The 15,882-nt window shown below is 38.7% G+C and overlaps 1 protein-coding gene across 1 annotated transcript; it reads right to left on the bottom strand.

Annotated features, from left to right (window-relative positions):
* Positions 1-3,866: 3,866 nt before the first annotated feature.
* Positions 3,867-11,763, bottom strand: LOC307126309 (uncharacterized protein; the record flags this gene model as incomplete). The annotated part of the gene is made up of 20 exons (XM_079816772.1): positions 10,904-11,763; positions 10,641-10,780; positions 10,317-10,521; positions 10,109-10,213; positions 9,758-9,948; positions 9,520-9,661; positions 8,655-9,296; positions 8,157-8,437; positions 7,962-8,081; positions 7,830-7,877; positions 7,218-7,298; positions 7,064-7,141; positions 5,918-5,968; positions 5,785-5,829; positions 5,584-5,648; positions 5,259-5,463; positions 4,643-4,831; positions 4,436-4,524; positions 4,255-4,320; positions 3,867-3,876 (listed from the first exon to the last, which is right to left on the bottom strand). The coding sequence occupies exons 1-20, from the start codon at positions 11,646-11,648 to the stop codon at positions 3,867-3,869; spliced, it is 3,498 nt and encodes a 1,165-aa protein (XP_079672898.1). The 5' UTR covers positions 11,649-11,763.
* Positions 11,764-15,882: the final 4,119 nt, after the last annotated feature.

The following is a 15,882-nucleotide window of genomic DNA, read 5'->3' as shown; positions in this document are numbered from 1 at the left end:
ACACAGTATTATGCACCATTAATGATTTGAAATGCAACAAGGCATCGAAAAACTTAATAAAGAAGTGCAGAATCAGCCTTCCAGGAACTTAGCCACAAGACAAGCACAACTATAGACGTTTCGCCAAGTTAACATTGACAAAGATCATCCTTTTCAACAGACGATGTGTAGGAGAGGTCTCCAAGATGTTTCTAAAAAATGTCCTTCAAAGAGATTACTCATACACTTATGAAGAGCTGGGACTTTCAGCCTATGAGGAGCGTTTGTGCAAATATTTCACTAGAGTTGAGCTGAAAGGAAAGAGAGGTAAAGCTCTGGGACTGCTTGTTGAGAAGCGGAAACAATGTGGTGTGCTACAAGAAAATGAATACATCTTCCCATTACCAAAGCATACTAGTTACTACAGAGGTCATGGTTGTGTTAAAAGGATATTGGAGTGTGGCGCAATACTCACACTACCAGCAACACGCAGCAAATAAGCAACGATTGCATTCAGGCGAGTTCTGTTGTTCTGAAATATTCGGTGTCTGAGATTTTCGGTAACACTGGGTAGAGCTTACATGAATATTCATAAGAGTTTCCTGTTTTGCATTAAAGATATTAGTACTCAAAAAATATTAGTGCTCCTCAGATCACAGAAACTTCAACATCAAACTAAATTAAGCTTTTTAATACATTTTCATTTATTACAATAGTTTGTAGATTATCATCACTGTTATGTTTGATTGAATGATTACAGCCGCTGGCTGCGATTTATCGTTAGTAGAAGCTCCAAGTAAACAAGCCAACACCCGTTACCCAGTATTTTTCTTGTTTTACATTCAACGTTCTTTAAAATGGTTTTATTTGATAATTTATGTAAATACATCACAAGGTTCTGTGGAAAGTAATCAAGGTTATATACATTATATTTGTCATCACAGACATAACCCATCATCCACTATTAATATAATAAAAACCTGCACTGTAAAAAAAATTCAGGTCTCCAATTGAAAATTTTCTAGTGAGCAATCACATCTAAAATTTTCAGTTGGCCAAATTAAATTTCTGTGAATTGATGCAATTTAGTTCAATTAAAATTCAAGAAATTCAATTTGGCCAACTGAAAATTTTAGATGTGATCGCTCACTAGAAAATTTTCAATTGGAGACCTGATTTTTTTTACAGTGTGATTAATTTAGAAGGCATACTGTAGACCCAGGTTTTCACGTATGCGTGCGATATTCGCCTGCATACAGGAAAAGGTCAAATTTCCTCCTAGAAGATGTGTTTCTGCAAGCTAGGAAATTTGGTATAATTCAAATATATAATTCAAATATACATACACATTTGTTACGCCTTGCAAACAAACACCCCACATGAACTACCATCTGGCTGTAGGCTGTGTGGTAATGTCACACACGTCCTTGTGGCACCCTGAAAACCCTTTTGATCCATGAAACTCCTTTTATTAACGTAAGAAAAATGGTTATACAACTTATACCTGGTTAGGGGCTTTATATTCTTATTATTGTGGCCAGCCTAAGGCACACCTGTGCAATAATCATGCTGTCTAATCAGCATCTTGATATGCCACACCTGTGAGGTGGATGGATTATCTCGACAAAGGAGAAGTGCTCACTAACACAGATTTAGACAGATTTGTGAACAATATTTGAGAGAAATAGGCCTTTAGTGTACATAGAAAAAGTCTTAGATCTTCAAGTTCAGCTCATGAAAAATGAGGGCAAAAACCAAAGTGTTGCATTTATAATTTTGTTCAGTGTATATAATATTTTTTATTATTTTACATATATTTCTAATTTGACATCCAATAACTCAGGAATGATATAAGGTAGATGGAAATTTCTTTTTTTGGTGAAGTTTCTCTACATGTGAGCTGCATCTGGATCAAATTTTATGGTGATACGATAAAGTAGCCTTTTTGTTTAGCCCTTGACACTCAAAAGGCATTTTTAAAAGAGTTGTTTTCTGAGTGACATACACAAAAGTAAAAACTCATAACTCCAAAACTGTAACAAGGAGAGTCAAAAGGTAGGATTACAGGGCCACCGCTCCCTATACACAGAGTACGCAGTTTGCGTAGGGCACCAATCTCGGTTGCTCAAAAAACAAAAACAAAATATTAATAAATAAAATCAACCTTTTATTCAATATTAAAGGAACTGTGTGTAAGAAATGTATTTCAATTAATCATAAAATGGATATGTCACTAGACATTAAGAAATCATGTTAATTTCAAATACTTATATCACTGACAACAGTTGTCCGGCAAGGATATTGTCATTTTAAAAGTGAAGTTGCAGCCCTCAACTGATGTTGATGTTGACATGTTGGGTTTTGGCCTGAAGCGCCACCCTCCACCTATCTACCAATCACGAAGTCCGTAGTCCGTTCGGCATCCGGCATCCGAAGTCCGTTCGGCATCCGGGTTGCCAGCTCTGCTCTAGTTACCGCAGCTACAAACTTTTTGGATAAAAAATGTCAAATTTTACAAAACCTAAAAGACCTCGTTATGAATCAGAAAAACGTTGTGACAATGTCCGAAATAAAACAAGGATAGGAGATGCCTTTGAAAGATGGAGACGGCTGAAAACGGAGAATAATTTGAAGACTGATGCCAACGTTGCTAATTTTCTCCTGGACAGGTAAGGTTCATCTATGTTTGGCTAACTTGTACTTAATGTAAATGGACATTTCAAATATTCATGACAGTCGAACAAAGTTATGCATGTTCGTGCAAAGTAACGTTAGGTTAGCGCATATGGAGGAGGTGGGTCATTGAATTGAAAAGGTAACGTTAAGGAATTGTTTGGGAAATAAAAACGGTGAGTCGTCATTGCTAACATTAGTGATGCATTATCAGAGCCCGTCTCTCTGTCATTATGCTATGACGCTGAGGAAAACAACATTAGCACGCCCATTATGGCAATGTGAAAACGTATGAGACAGTAGCCTAACGTTACCTCTGTAAAAAGGATTCTTTATTCGTTCTTTGCATATATAGTGGACAACACATGCTGCAAGTTGACCTGTATGACACATAGTGACTTAGGCTTGTGCTTGTACTTTCATTAATGACAGATACCTACCGTTACAAATTAGACTAACAGCTATCTTACTGTTCTAACAATGTAGTCACATACGAGCGTTCATATTTACAATTATATTTGGCTAATCGCCATTCGTAAATTTTTGCGGTACATAATTACTTCACAAAACATCTCTCATGAAGCATAAACATAATTAATAGAAAGAAAAAAAAATTGCTGTGTAGGACTCATCACTTGCCATTGGAAGCTCCTTGTAGCAGCCTACGTTCCTCGAGTCAGGGGGGATACACCCAACATTATCCGTCTGCAATAACGGAGGCTGCACTTTCAGGACCGCATTTCTAGGACCGCATTTCTAGGACCCTATTTTTTTGTGACAGCGCCACCTACCGTGTCGGAGAACTGCAATCCAAGGAACGCATTTCCAGGACCCTAGTTTTGGAGAACCGAAACAAATGCCACCAAGGCAATATTTTGACAAATTTTTTTTTTTTTTTTTTTTTTTAGGTTTTTAAAGGTTTATTACACCCAAATATTGCTTTATTGCAATTAAATCTGGTTTCTAGGACTGTTGACTAATTATTGGGTCCAAGTTGCATAATTTAATAACTCATCAAGTAAAATAAACAAGGAATGGTATAGCCTTTTCAGTCAATCACATTTTCAAGTACAGAGGGAATACACAAGGATGACTCTGGGGGTAGATTTAAGATTGTGTATATTTTATAAAATAATATATAACAAGTTACATTTGAACACACAAAAAACTAATTTGTTCATGACGTAAACCGAAGAACTTCATGGACAACTTCTTCACTGACTCCTAAGAGAGAGAAAGAAAGAGAAGTGAATGAAATAAGGAATATTGAGTTGAACTTGTTCAACTCAATAATTTTTTATTTAAAATTTTAAAGATCTTAGTCACCACAGAGCACACACATTATATACAATACAAAATTATATCAATCTCCATACCAAATAATGTTCATATTACTGTTATTGCATACTGTTCAAAGATTTGGGTGAACAGGTTCTTGAAACATTCATGTCAATAAAGCGCATCTGAACTGAGAAAAAAAATATATAGATAGATGCAAGAAATCTGAATAGAAATAACATGTCATTTCTACAATAATATGACTTTTCCTGTCCTTTTAATATTTAAAGCACACATTGTGATGTATGCTGCAGCACTACCTACCAACTGGATGCTCTCCCCTCTTTTCTCAATTGTTTGTCTATTTTTCTATTAAACTCCTCCACTTCACTGAAATAGTAAATAAAGAACATAATCACTGCTGGGTTAACAGAATGCTGTAAAAAAAATAAACAAAAAGGATACATTGGACATTGTGTAAAAACAATACATTTTCTATTCTTACCTGTAATGATAATGTGGACCAGAGAGGAAGGCCTGCTCAGCATCCTGCAGTGACAAATTCTGAAGCCCAGCCAGGCCATATATGATGGCCTATCAAAAGAAATGTGTTAATTGAAATATGGTCTGTAGATATGCAGCATATGGTATAATGTACAGTAGAGTTTGAAAGGGCAGAAACATGCACAATACATTATACTGTTATGCATACCTCTGGAAATAGAACACCACAGATGAACTGCACTTCATCTGTGAAGCTCAGTTTCGTTGGTGTCTTATGTATTACTGACTTCAGAAAAACAAAAAGGTTGTCCTGTTGTCCTTCACTGTCAAGGTAGACAGGCACCTGGCGAAAGGACTTTGGAGGGTACCACTTTGAAGTCTTCCCATTGAGTACGTCCTATGGACAAATTATTTTGCCACAATTATTTAAGTGTATTGTGTGGTAGCCGTTAGTGAAGGAACAACTGACTTTAACGCTAGAATATGCAGAATTGGAGAAACAAGCAAGACTAAGGTAGATTTTGAAAGCAATCAACCAAAAATATTCCACCCCATACATTTTGGGCTTATTTCAAAGCCAAACCTCCAAAACAAATTAGCATGCACTGCCTAAATACTGCTGGAGGAAGACTCTGCTGAAGATCAATGAGTGCATGGGCAGAGTGTGGGCAGGTACGTATTTAGAGGTAGGCGACCAATCATAGACAGGATTTTTTTTTGCCTGTCACTGCCAATAAATGGGGCGCATAGTTGACAATATTTTTAACAAAAGCACTGGTTGATTTATTTACTGCGAGTCTGTAATGATGAATATGTCTAAGTACCACCAAATGCTGTTCAGCTCCCGGTGACTGTACAATGAAGTCCACCAGTCTCTTTTCTTCTGCAGTGCGGTCAAAGACAGCCTGCATGTGGGCTGGAATTTCCTCAGTGATGGCACGCTTTCTTGGCACTCTGAATATTGGCTGAAAGGTTCCCTGTAACAAGCTTCTGGCCTCATCAGTCCAGAAAGCAAACCTTTGGCCATACCTTTCAAACATCAACAAGATTAATCTAGAATATTGCATAAAAATGTCTTTGGTGTCTACTTATCATTAACTTAATGTAGTCATCAGGTGAATATATACATATTGTTTAGGGCTGTCATACCCATCAATTTTAAAACGCTCCATAAGAAGAAGACACCACCACTTCCGAATCAAAGGCATGTCCATCTGAAAGAAATGTGACAATGATAAGGAGAGTCTTTAGTTTTTAATTTGTCCCTTTCCTTCAATATAAACATGCATGTATATAAGAAACATTTAAAGTATCAATTTCATCCTTATATACATTTCTGAATCAGCTCACCTCCTGGAATTGAAACCCTGTGCCTGTCACAATGGAGAGTGTATACTGAAACAGAGAAGAATGAAAACATCTTATTTACTATGTTGACAGAAACATGCATATGCTTACCACACACACACACACGACACTTTACCATAAGCATAAAAATCCCACAGTCATTGCCACAGATCTGCCGTGGCAAGCCCTATAATCAACCAAAAAAATAAGGAACATGAGACATGACTGGTAGATCAAAGCTACTGTCTTCTCTGTCAGATGTCTTGTATTTGAAATGCAGATTACAAGCAATCATATTTCATTGTAATATCAAATTATGCAATATATTATTCACCACAATATCATGTCCAGTCTTCTCAGTCCAGCTCCCTGGATCAATTTTCTGAGCAAGATTTCTATATAAAAAAATTAAAATAATAATTTGAAACAGATAGATGTGACAACCACTGAGACATTATCAGCTGAAACATATCAGTACAGGCTATAGGAACGTAGCCAAAACATATCAGTACAGGCTATATGAACATAACTAAAACATATCAGTACAGGCTATAGGAACGTAGCCAAAACATATCAGTACAGGCTATATGAACATAACTAAAACATATCAGTACAGGCTATAGGAACGTAGCCAAAACATATCAGTACAGGCTATAGGAACGTAGCCAAAACATATCAGTACAGGCTATAGGAACGTAGCCAAAACATATCAGTACAGGCTATAGGAACGTAGCCAAAACATATCAGTACAGGCTATATGAACATAACTAAAACATATCAGTACAGGCTATAGGAACGTAGCCAAAACATATCAGTACAGGCTATATGAACATAACTAAAACATATCAGTACAGGCTATAGGAACGTAGCCAAAACATATCAGTACAGGCTATAGGAACGTAGCCAAAACATATCAGTACAGGCTATAGGAACGTAGCCAAAACATATCAGTACAGGCTATAGGAACGTAGCCAAAATGTAAATTGCTATATGAACATAGCAAACAGTAAGCCTCAAATGTGGACCTAAATATGGCTCTGTACTCAGCATCACCAAACCCAGACTCATGGAATGTGTACTGCGAGTCTAAAAAGAGGATCTCTCTCAGGAGTGGCTTCATGATCTATAATGTGATAATGGTTAAAGACATTCACATACGTTTAAAAGTCATTAGGACAAAGAGTAGAGCTGCAGTTCACTTTGTTGGAATACACATGAACTAACCAACTTAATTACCAATACGTGTACCATGTAGTATGTAGTAACAGTAACATTCCCTTACACAGAGAACAAAGTGTTCTGGCCCGTTTGCTTCGGTCCAACCTGGAAAGACTAAGAAGTCTTTCATGTCGACATCCTCCTAATATTAATGAAAAATGTTGTCATTATGCAGATCTACATTTTTGTGACACCATACATATTTTATATTCACTCACTGGGAAGTTGTCAGTCATGTTGCTTTGTGTATCTTTCCATGTAGGAACAACGAACATGTCCTCTATATAAATGTCTTTGCCCTATGAGGAAAAAAACAGCAACTTTAAAAGTAGACAATAAAATGACAGAATAAACTAGATGAGACAAACTAAGTTAGCTTGAAAAAGCCAGAACGTTTGGAGTAGTTTTAAAAGCTTGAAGTTTGAAATAGTTTAAGTTTTAGTTTAGTAGTTTAAAAGCTAGCTAGTGTGTGTGTGTGTGTGTTTGTTTGTGTGTGAGAGAGTTTGTGTGCGAGTGAGTGAGTGTGTGTCTGTGTGTGTGTGTGAGTGAGTTAGTTAGATAGTTAATTAGTTAGTTAGAAATTTAGGTAGATAGAGATAGATCGTTAGTTAGATAGATATATAGTTAGTTAGGATAGATAGATAGATAGATAGATAGATAGATAGATAGATAGATAGATAGATAGATAGATAGATAGATAGATAGATAGATAGATAGATAGATAGATAGATAGATAGATAGATAGATAGATAGATAGATAGATGTTAGTTAGTTAGTTAGTTAGTTGAAGAAAAAGTTTATATAGCAAAGTTTATATAAAAGTTACATACATGTTGCTGAGCCGCTTCATGAATCAATTTAAAGCAGGCATTCCCAATCTGCAAGAAACAATTAAAACTCATCAGTGAACAAGCATAAAAGCAAATAAAAAACCTTGTGTTTATTAACTTCCCAGTACTCACATGAGAATCCATGTCTCTTAGCAACCCCAGGCTCCAGAATTCTTCACGCGTGATACATAAGGGCCCTTCTTTCACAATGATTTCCGCTGCAGGCCGTCCGGTGTCCAGCACATAATTGAGCTGCAAATTACAGATATTATTATTATAATAGTGTGTGACATGAAAAACAATTACTATTTATACTAATTAACTTACCAGTTTGTCCTGGATAGGATTCCATTCTTTTGCAAAGGGCTTAAATGTCAAAGAGTAGTCAATGGCCGCTGTTGGGGATGTGCCGAGGGCTGTTGTCCAGGGCGTGCCGAGGGCCGTTGTTGGACGCGTGCTGAGGGCGGCTGTTGGGGGCGTGCCGAGGGCCGTTGTTGGGGGCGTGCCGAGGGCCGTTGTTGGGGGCGTGCCGAGGGCCGTTGTTGGGGGCGTGCCGAGGGCCGTTGTTGGGGGCATGCTGAGGGCGGCTGTCGGGGGCACGGGTTCTGCTGAATTAAAAAGTAGAAAATCACAATATATTAATTCATTAACAGTCATATGTGTTAGTGCAAGTCTAAGAATGTCCAATGTACCAGGTTGAGCAGTGGAAGGTGTCTTTATGACAGTAATTTCGAAAAATATAAATAAATATTTTAACTGTACAAAACAGTGAATAATAATGTGCTGTATTTGTGATAGATTTGTATATGAAATTTGAAAAGTTACCCAACACTGCCTGGCTGTGGATATTCATAGCTATCTTGGTATCGAAAGCCTTTTTTATGTCGCCCAATCGTTGTTTGTTTTTGTGACAATTGTAGTGGTGAATGATATTCCTCATGAGAAACAGATGATTTGAAGGCAAAGCCATGTTTAAGAAGTAATTGTTTTTTTTCATTTTTGCAAACAGCTGTTCCGCAACTTGGCTGTTGACTACTCCTGCAAGTTGCGGGACCAGGCCAAGCTTCCGCAGGGCATCACGGGCATCCTTAGTGTTATCTTCATGAAAACGATCATACAGAGCATAATGTTCTGCTGACCCAGTTATGGGATGGCCATCGCAATCTGGGACCACTTTCTTGCACTTCAACCAAGGAAGTGACACCTTTAGTTTCCCCTCTTTGGCTAGTGCAATGTTTTCTGGAGTTGGGGCCTTCAACCGTCCTTCAAATGGGTTGAAGGGCAACCTTTCTGGCTCTCTCAGATTCATATGTGTTGCTAGTCCACGCGCAAAGTCATATATTATGACATTTGGCATGTATTTCCAAGAAAGCAGCATGTCTGTGAAGTCACGTGGGCTTTCAGCCCTAATGTTGCACTTTATACTGTATACAATGCCACAAGGGCACATAATCACAGCCCAACCGCCTGAAATGGAAAGAGGCAGAAATTAACAGATTGTAAAAAGACAACCTTTGTAAATTCAACTAAAAAGTTTTTCATCCTCATTGATATGTGTATGTGAAATCACTTTCACACTTCAAAGAGTAAAACCACTTGAATGTTTTTTTTGTCATGTTTTTCCACCCTGTGAAAAACTTTAACAATAATAGTATCTTACAGAAACAGAACACTGTAAAGTTTTGCTTACCTGATGCAGCCCAGATCTTTTGAAAGACCTTGTCATACGTGTGCCTTGACTTTAATTCATTCGACAGTCTCAGGAGGAGGTCATTTCGCGATCCAGAGGAATCCAACCCACACTCCCTGCATAATTTCCTAACCACATGAACCTGTCAAACAAAATTAAATGTGTGAGAAGCAGCATGTTTTCAGGTAAAATAATATATCACTCCTAAAAAGACAAATATAATCAACTGTTTTTTTACCTTCTGCTTGTACAGCTCCTCTGTCAGGCGGTCTTCAGAAACTGTTAATTCACAGACCTCAGCTGGTTTCGGCGGACGCACTTTTTCAAACTCAGTATTAAGGACTCGGTTTGAACAGCGTGTGTTTTGGCCTATCCACGGCGCCCAAAAGTGGAAAGATGGCGGAACTTTAAGTGGATTGTGTAGGTCACCTTTGGAAATATGAAAACACAAGAAATATATTAAAACATCTTGATCTTGACATCTTGATAAATGTAAACATGTTTTAATTTGTTAATTAGTTTGTCACACAATTCTTCAGTCATTGAAAAGGGTGTTACATGTTGACAAATTATTCTTGGCTTGTATTACTTGTTATAAATCCTCGACTGATCCTTTCCATTGAAAGTGCCTCCCAAAAATGCTCCATATCAACTTCTCCATTGAAGTCCTCTGGAGGTTGTGCAAGGTCACTTACTAAAGAAATAATGTGAAAAAAAATTACACAAATAGTAAATTCTGAAAGTAACCTGGTCAGTAATTTACATCTAAATCAGTCTATTCCATGAAAACATTTTACCTGACAAATGAAAGGCTCCCTTTTTATGGAGGTCCATGATGACCACTGGAGGATGATCCCCACAGTTTACACAGGAATAATGATAATCATGATCAGTGAGTGCTTCAAAATGAAGATACCCATGAAGAACGGTATTAGCTGAGGGAAACTTCACCCCTGTAGTCAATTCTAAGTATTCTACCACCCTGCTCACTGCAGTATGCACCTATGGGAGAAACATTTTAGTGAATATACAGAAAATGTTCTGTTTAAATTTCATATATTTACCCATTAAAAAGATTCATTCACATGTTATATGTAAATGAAATAAAATAAAATAAATACCTGTATCATGTTCCTTATGTTTAAGCATAAAGACAAATCAAGGACTATCCGGTCATTAAAATTGTGTAGGCCATCTTTCCACTCTTGGTAACGGTAGGAGGTTCCGCATTGATGGCAAGACTTACAGTAGGTAGAGATGTCTAGAAATCAAAAGTTTCAACAATATTTGCAGTACAGTTTACAACACATTCAATAATTAATGAAAGCACAGCAAATCTACCACAGTGGATAGTCATGAGATATAAATAGTTTAATTGACCTACCTTCAACAATACGTGAGTTGGTGAGGATTTTGGCCTTATTTGTAATGAGGATTGGGTCACTCAGGGGCACATTGCCAGGGCACTGCTGGCACATCATCTCCAGTGGAATGAGGTGCCTTGGGTATTCTTTTTCCAATAATGGATGCCGTATATGTTCTGGCAGAACAGCAGGTAATTTTTTGAACTTCAAAATATACTCAACCATGGCTTTGAACTTTTGGTCATCTTTTGGCGGATATGGAAAGGTACCCAGCTCAACCTCATCATGACTGCCTCCATCCTCTGTTGATGTTTGGAATTCCACCTCCTCAGTGCACCGGACTTTCCTGAACAGTTCACGGTGAGTCTGAAATAAGTGCCATTTTGCAATGTACTTGTGTTGGCATGATCTCTTTGTCCTTGCACAAGGGCAGTGCCACGAATTCTTTTTTGTGTCATACGACACCATGACTCTTCCTAAACGACTGTAATATGAAACAGTCGGCTCAAAAACAGATATGTATTTTTTGGACTGAGGGATACCAATTTGGGAGTATACAGACAGAGGTATATGGTTGGCATTCGCAAGGTTTTGCAGATCGAGGCAGAGCTTCTTTTTATCCTCGCCAAACCACCGGCTGTTCACCATCTCATTAAGTGTTTCCTCACTAAGTACAGGAGAGGAGACATAGGATGTGCAGTAAGTTAAGGATTTAAGGTGTACGCATTGATGGGCTTTCAACCCACTTCTCCATGCCAACTCCATGTTCACCTGGCACTCAGCAGATTCACAGAAAACATGTTGATTTTCCCCCCAGACTTTATTTTGGACATGCAGAGGTGTAGAAGCCCCGTGAAAAGATTTGTGAACAGTATAAACTCCATTCTCTGGATCTATGCATTCACTTGGAAGGTGTGAATTTGCTGTAATATCCTTATGTTTTCCTGTGTGTTTCCTCTGTATGTGCCTTTTTAAATTAGTTCTGTTCATGCTAAGCTGGCATATGGGACAATTTTTACGCAGTACTTGCTTCACACGGACCCTTTGTATTTGCGTACTTGGGGTGGCTGGCACAGTGAAGGTTGTTGGAGCTAGGATGGCGGAGGTAGTTGGAGCTAGGATGGCGGAGGTAGTTGGAGCTGGAATGGCGGAGGTAGTTGGAGCTGGAATGGCAGAGGTAGTTGGAGCTGGAATGGCAGAGGAAGTTGGAGCTGGAATGGCGGAGGTAGTTGGAGCTGGAATGGCGGAGGTAGTTGGAGCTGGAATGGCGGAGGAAGTTGGAGCTGGAATGGCGGAGGTAGTTGGAGCTGGAATGGCGGAGGAAGTTGGAGCTGGAATGGTGGTGGTTATGGCAGGGTGCTTACCCTTGCAAAAAGACAGATGCTTCATGAAGTCCGGTTTACGTAGCAGCATAGAATTGCAGTGGATGCAGTGGTAATGCCACTTTGGTCGGCAATCTAATCCACATCTGTGAATGGTATAACCTAAAATATAAGAACAATAAACTTTAGTATCATTATGATGGTCATCAGTGTAAATTATGAATACCCAAAATCTGAATCAGGTTAACATAAACAAAACTGAGAAAAATTTTTGAATTAATTGCTCAAAATGAATTGATAATTATATTGTATTTCCCAAAAGAATGTTTGCAAATGTTACCATCATGAAGAACTGCACGTTTAAAATGGCTCTCCAAATGACATTTTACTTTGCTCAGCTTCGTTGGTTGAAACAAAGAAGAGCTGCAGAACGGGCAGTGGAAATCCTGACAGCATGTAGTGCATCTCTTCAATTCAGGAACGGCTCTCCCTTCCTGGATTGTTATATGTTTCTTGAAAAACATAAAAAAAAAGTTAATTTCATGTAAATAAATAGACATAAATTAGGGCTAAGTCTAGGACTTGACCAATTAATTCATCTTTTGTCATACTTCTGCCTGCCCTGATTTGTGTCCTTGAAAGCACTTAGAGTACGTACAGTACACAGTATATGCCACAATCTAACACGTGGTATTTTAACAGTCAATTATTATGAAGGCCTCTGTTATTCCTGACTATAAAAACGTCATATGTCTCAATCAACATTATAAAACTATGTCAAAATGAAGAGACATACCCATAACATGTATTGTGTGGTAACTTAACGTTAAACAGGCTGACTGTGAGCATGTGACAGCTAAAACATTGAGATTCATTCAACTTACTTAAAATGAAGAAAAAAACAACAACGAGTAACTAACAAGCTTTCACAACGAACGTAATACAGTTGTCTTGTGCTGTCACTAAGTCAACACAAGCTTTCATGCAAGTTTAGTTAAACGAATGTGCTAACAATTCATTTACAGCACTATTGACTATTTAGCTAATCACGATCACTTCGGCTACGTTAACTTTCCAATTAAATGCATCACGATTGTTTTTAATGTTAAAATAAAAACTGATTCACATGTGGTACTCACACGCTGATCGTCATCCATCTTTGCTGGTCCTCTAATTCGCTAGGTGGCGTTGTCAATAAAAACCTAGGGTCCTAGAAATGGGGTCCTATGAGTGCGGTCCTGAAAATGCAGCAGCCTCCGGTTGTGCAGGCAGATGCTACTCGATACACCGCTCTACAGTAATTTGAAAGTGATTGCAGTACCAGTTTTGGCCACAATCCTATATACAGTTCCTTTAATAATAACATAAATATTAAAAATGCATTTTACAGTGAATGGACTAGGCAGTAAGCATACGTGACGCGCCATTCCCGTATGCGCCTGACACCACCTGTTTATGGCTGACTGCAAATGATCATAATTGATGGACAGCTATGCCTGGGAAAAGACAACAGCAGTCTAGCGCTGAGAAAAGAAAAAGGAAAAAAGCCTATGCATCACTTTCAGGTATGTTCACAAACCGGTGAAACTTATTTGGCTGTTGATGTTAATGGCGGAGATTAATTAATTTTTAAATAATTTCACTACCACCCATGCATGATCTGCCTGAATATTCTCTCTTGTGATGTTCACAAATTCTTCTCAAAGAAATGACAGTGGCTGTAGCATTTAAAGAAGTGGCCAAATATGAAATGGACATTTTAATTAATTGTTGTTCGGCTAATATTGAACAAGGATTTGATCACGCTGTAAAGGCCAATTTATACTTCTGCGTCGAGTGCACACAGGGGGTACGGCGTACCCTACGCATAGACGCGTTGGATACGCCGTACCACGACGCGCACCTCTCCAAAAATGTAACTACGCGTCGCGTTGACGCAGAGCGCAAGATCTGTGATTGGTCGGCTTGGTACCGGCGCATTTCCGGCGTGTTATTTCCGGCATGTTCTTCTCTGGTTCTTCTGCGCCGCCCGCCATTTTTAAATCCCGCAGTACAGCGAACAACATGTCGAACGTGGATATGGATCAAGCGACCGAGCGTTTAATTGAGGAGGTGAGGAAATACAGCCATTTATACGACTCCTCTTCAGCCGATTATAAAGACTGCCAGATGTCCGCGAATTCGTGGAGAGAGATTTCTTCCAACGTTGGTTTGGAGGTGGCTGAATGTCTAAAACGATGGAAGAGCACCAGGTACAAGTACGTTCGCCTTCGCAAAAGACTCGCCACAAGTTTTATTTATTTCTCTCCTGGCTGGCCCCCCACGTGAAACATCGGCTTACAGAGTCAAACTTTGACGATAAGGTAAATTTTACATATCCTTTGTTGTGTTTAGGCTAGCGTTAGCTAACTAGCAATGCTATCATGCCGCAAATGGCGTTTTCTGCAAAGATGATGCTTATGTGAAACAAAGACCATGTATGTATGTGTCATAGGTTGATATAGGTTTTGTAGGTTGTATTACATGTAGGTTTATAGGGTGTAATTATATCTGGCTTGCAGATAATGCAAACAGAACATAACACAGCAATTGTAATATAGGAATATGCAGTAATCATAGCTTTGTTCATCTGTGAATAAACACTGGATGCATCAGTGGGATGTATACTAACGTGTACTATTTGCTATTTCTTTCATAATCACAGGATGGGAGCGATGCAAGCTCGACCTCCTCATCCTCCACTGCTTTGGCTGTTGTGAGACCTCCAGCCAACCACGACAACCTTCAACCAGCAAGCAGTAGCCTCCATCACCAGCCAAGTCCTCCGTCCCCCCACCCAAGTCCTCCGTCCCCCCTGCAATCTCTTCCGTCACCCAGCCCAAGGATGACACCGAAAAGAAAGAGGAAGGAACATGATGACTGGATCCAAACGCAGTTTACTCGTCTGGAGGCTCAATTGGAGGAACGGCGGGTTGAACTGCACCAGCGATTGAGTCAAGGGAGTGATGAGAGCGACAGGTTTGGGCACACTGTTGCTGACATGCTGCGGAGGGTCTCTGAAGAGCACCGGGCGCAGGCAATGTTTGCTGTGTCCAAGGTGCTGTTTGAGTGACAGCAGAAAAAATAAACACTCATACCCACTTCAGCAACTTTGCACCTTTTAATTCTGTGCACTCAGGACATTTATTGCACTTTAGCATTTTTTTTTGTGCAGGTTGTATTTTTTTTGTTTTTTGTAGTTACTTTTTGCACCGTTTGTGCAGGTTGTATTTTTTTGTTTTTTGTAGTTACTTTTTGCTACATATATACACAATCTGTTTGCACCGTTTGTGCCGGTTGTTTGCATTTTTTGCACCGTTTAAGACCTTTTTATGTGCACCCATTATTGTTTACTTTTTACTTTTTTTGTGGACATTTTAAGATTTAAGTGCATTTATTGTGCCCGTTGTTGTTGGCATCTTTTGTACCCTTTCATATTGTGAACATTTGCACCTATTGTGTAGGTTATAGTTTGCACTTGTTGCATCTTTTAATACGTTTTTATGTGCACCTATTACTTTTTAACATTGTGCACCCATTATTGGTTTCATTTTTTTGGGACATTTTACTCTACTTATGTGCATCTATTGTGCCTGTTATTGTTGGCATTTTTTGCACCTTTTCATATTGTGAACATT

This window comes from Gobio gobio (genome assembly GCF_949357685.1).
Source record: "Gobio gobio genome assembly, chromosome: 5".
Lineage (NCBI taxonomy): Eukaryota > Metazoa > Chordata > Actinopteri > Cypriniformes > Gobionidae > Gobio > Gobio gobio.
This window is presented reverse-complemented; position numbering and strand designations above follow the sequence as displayed.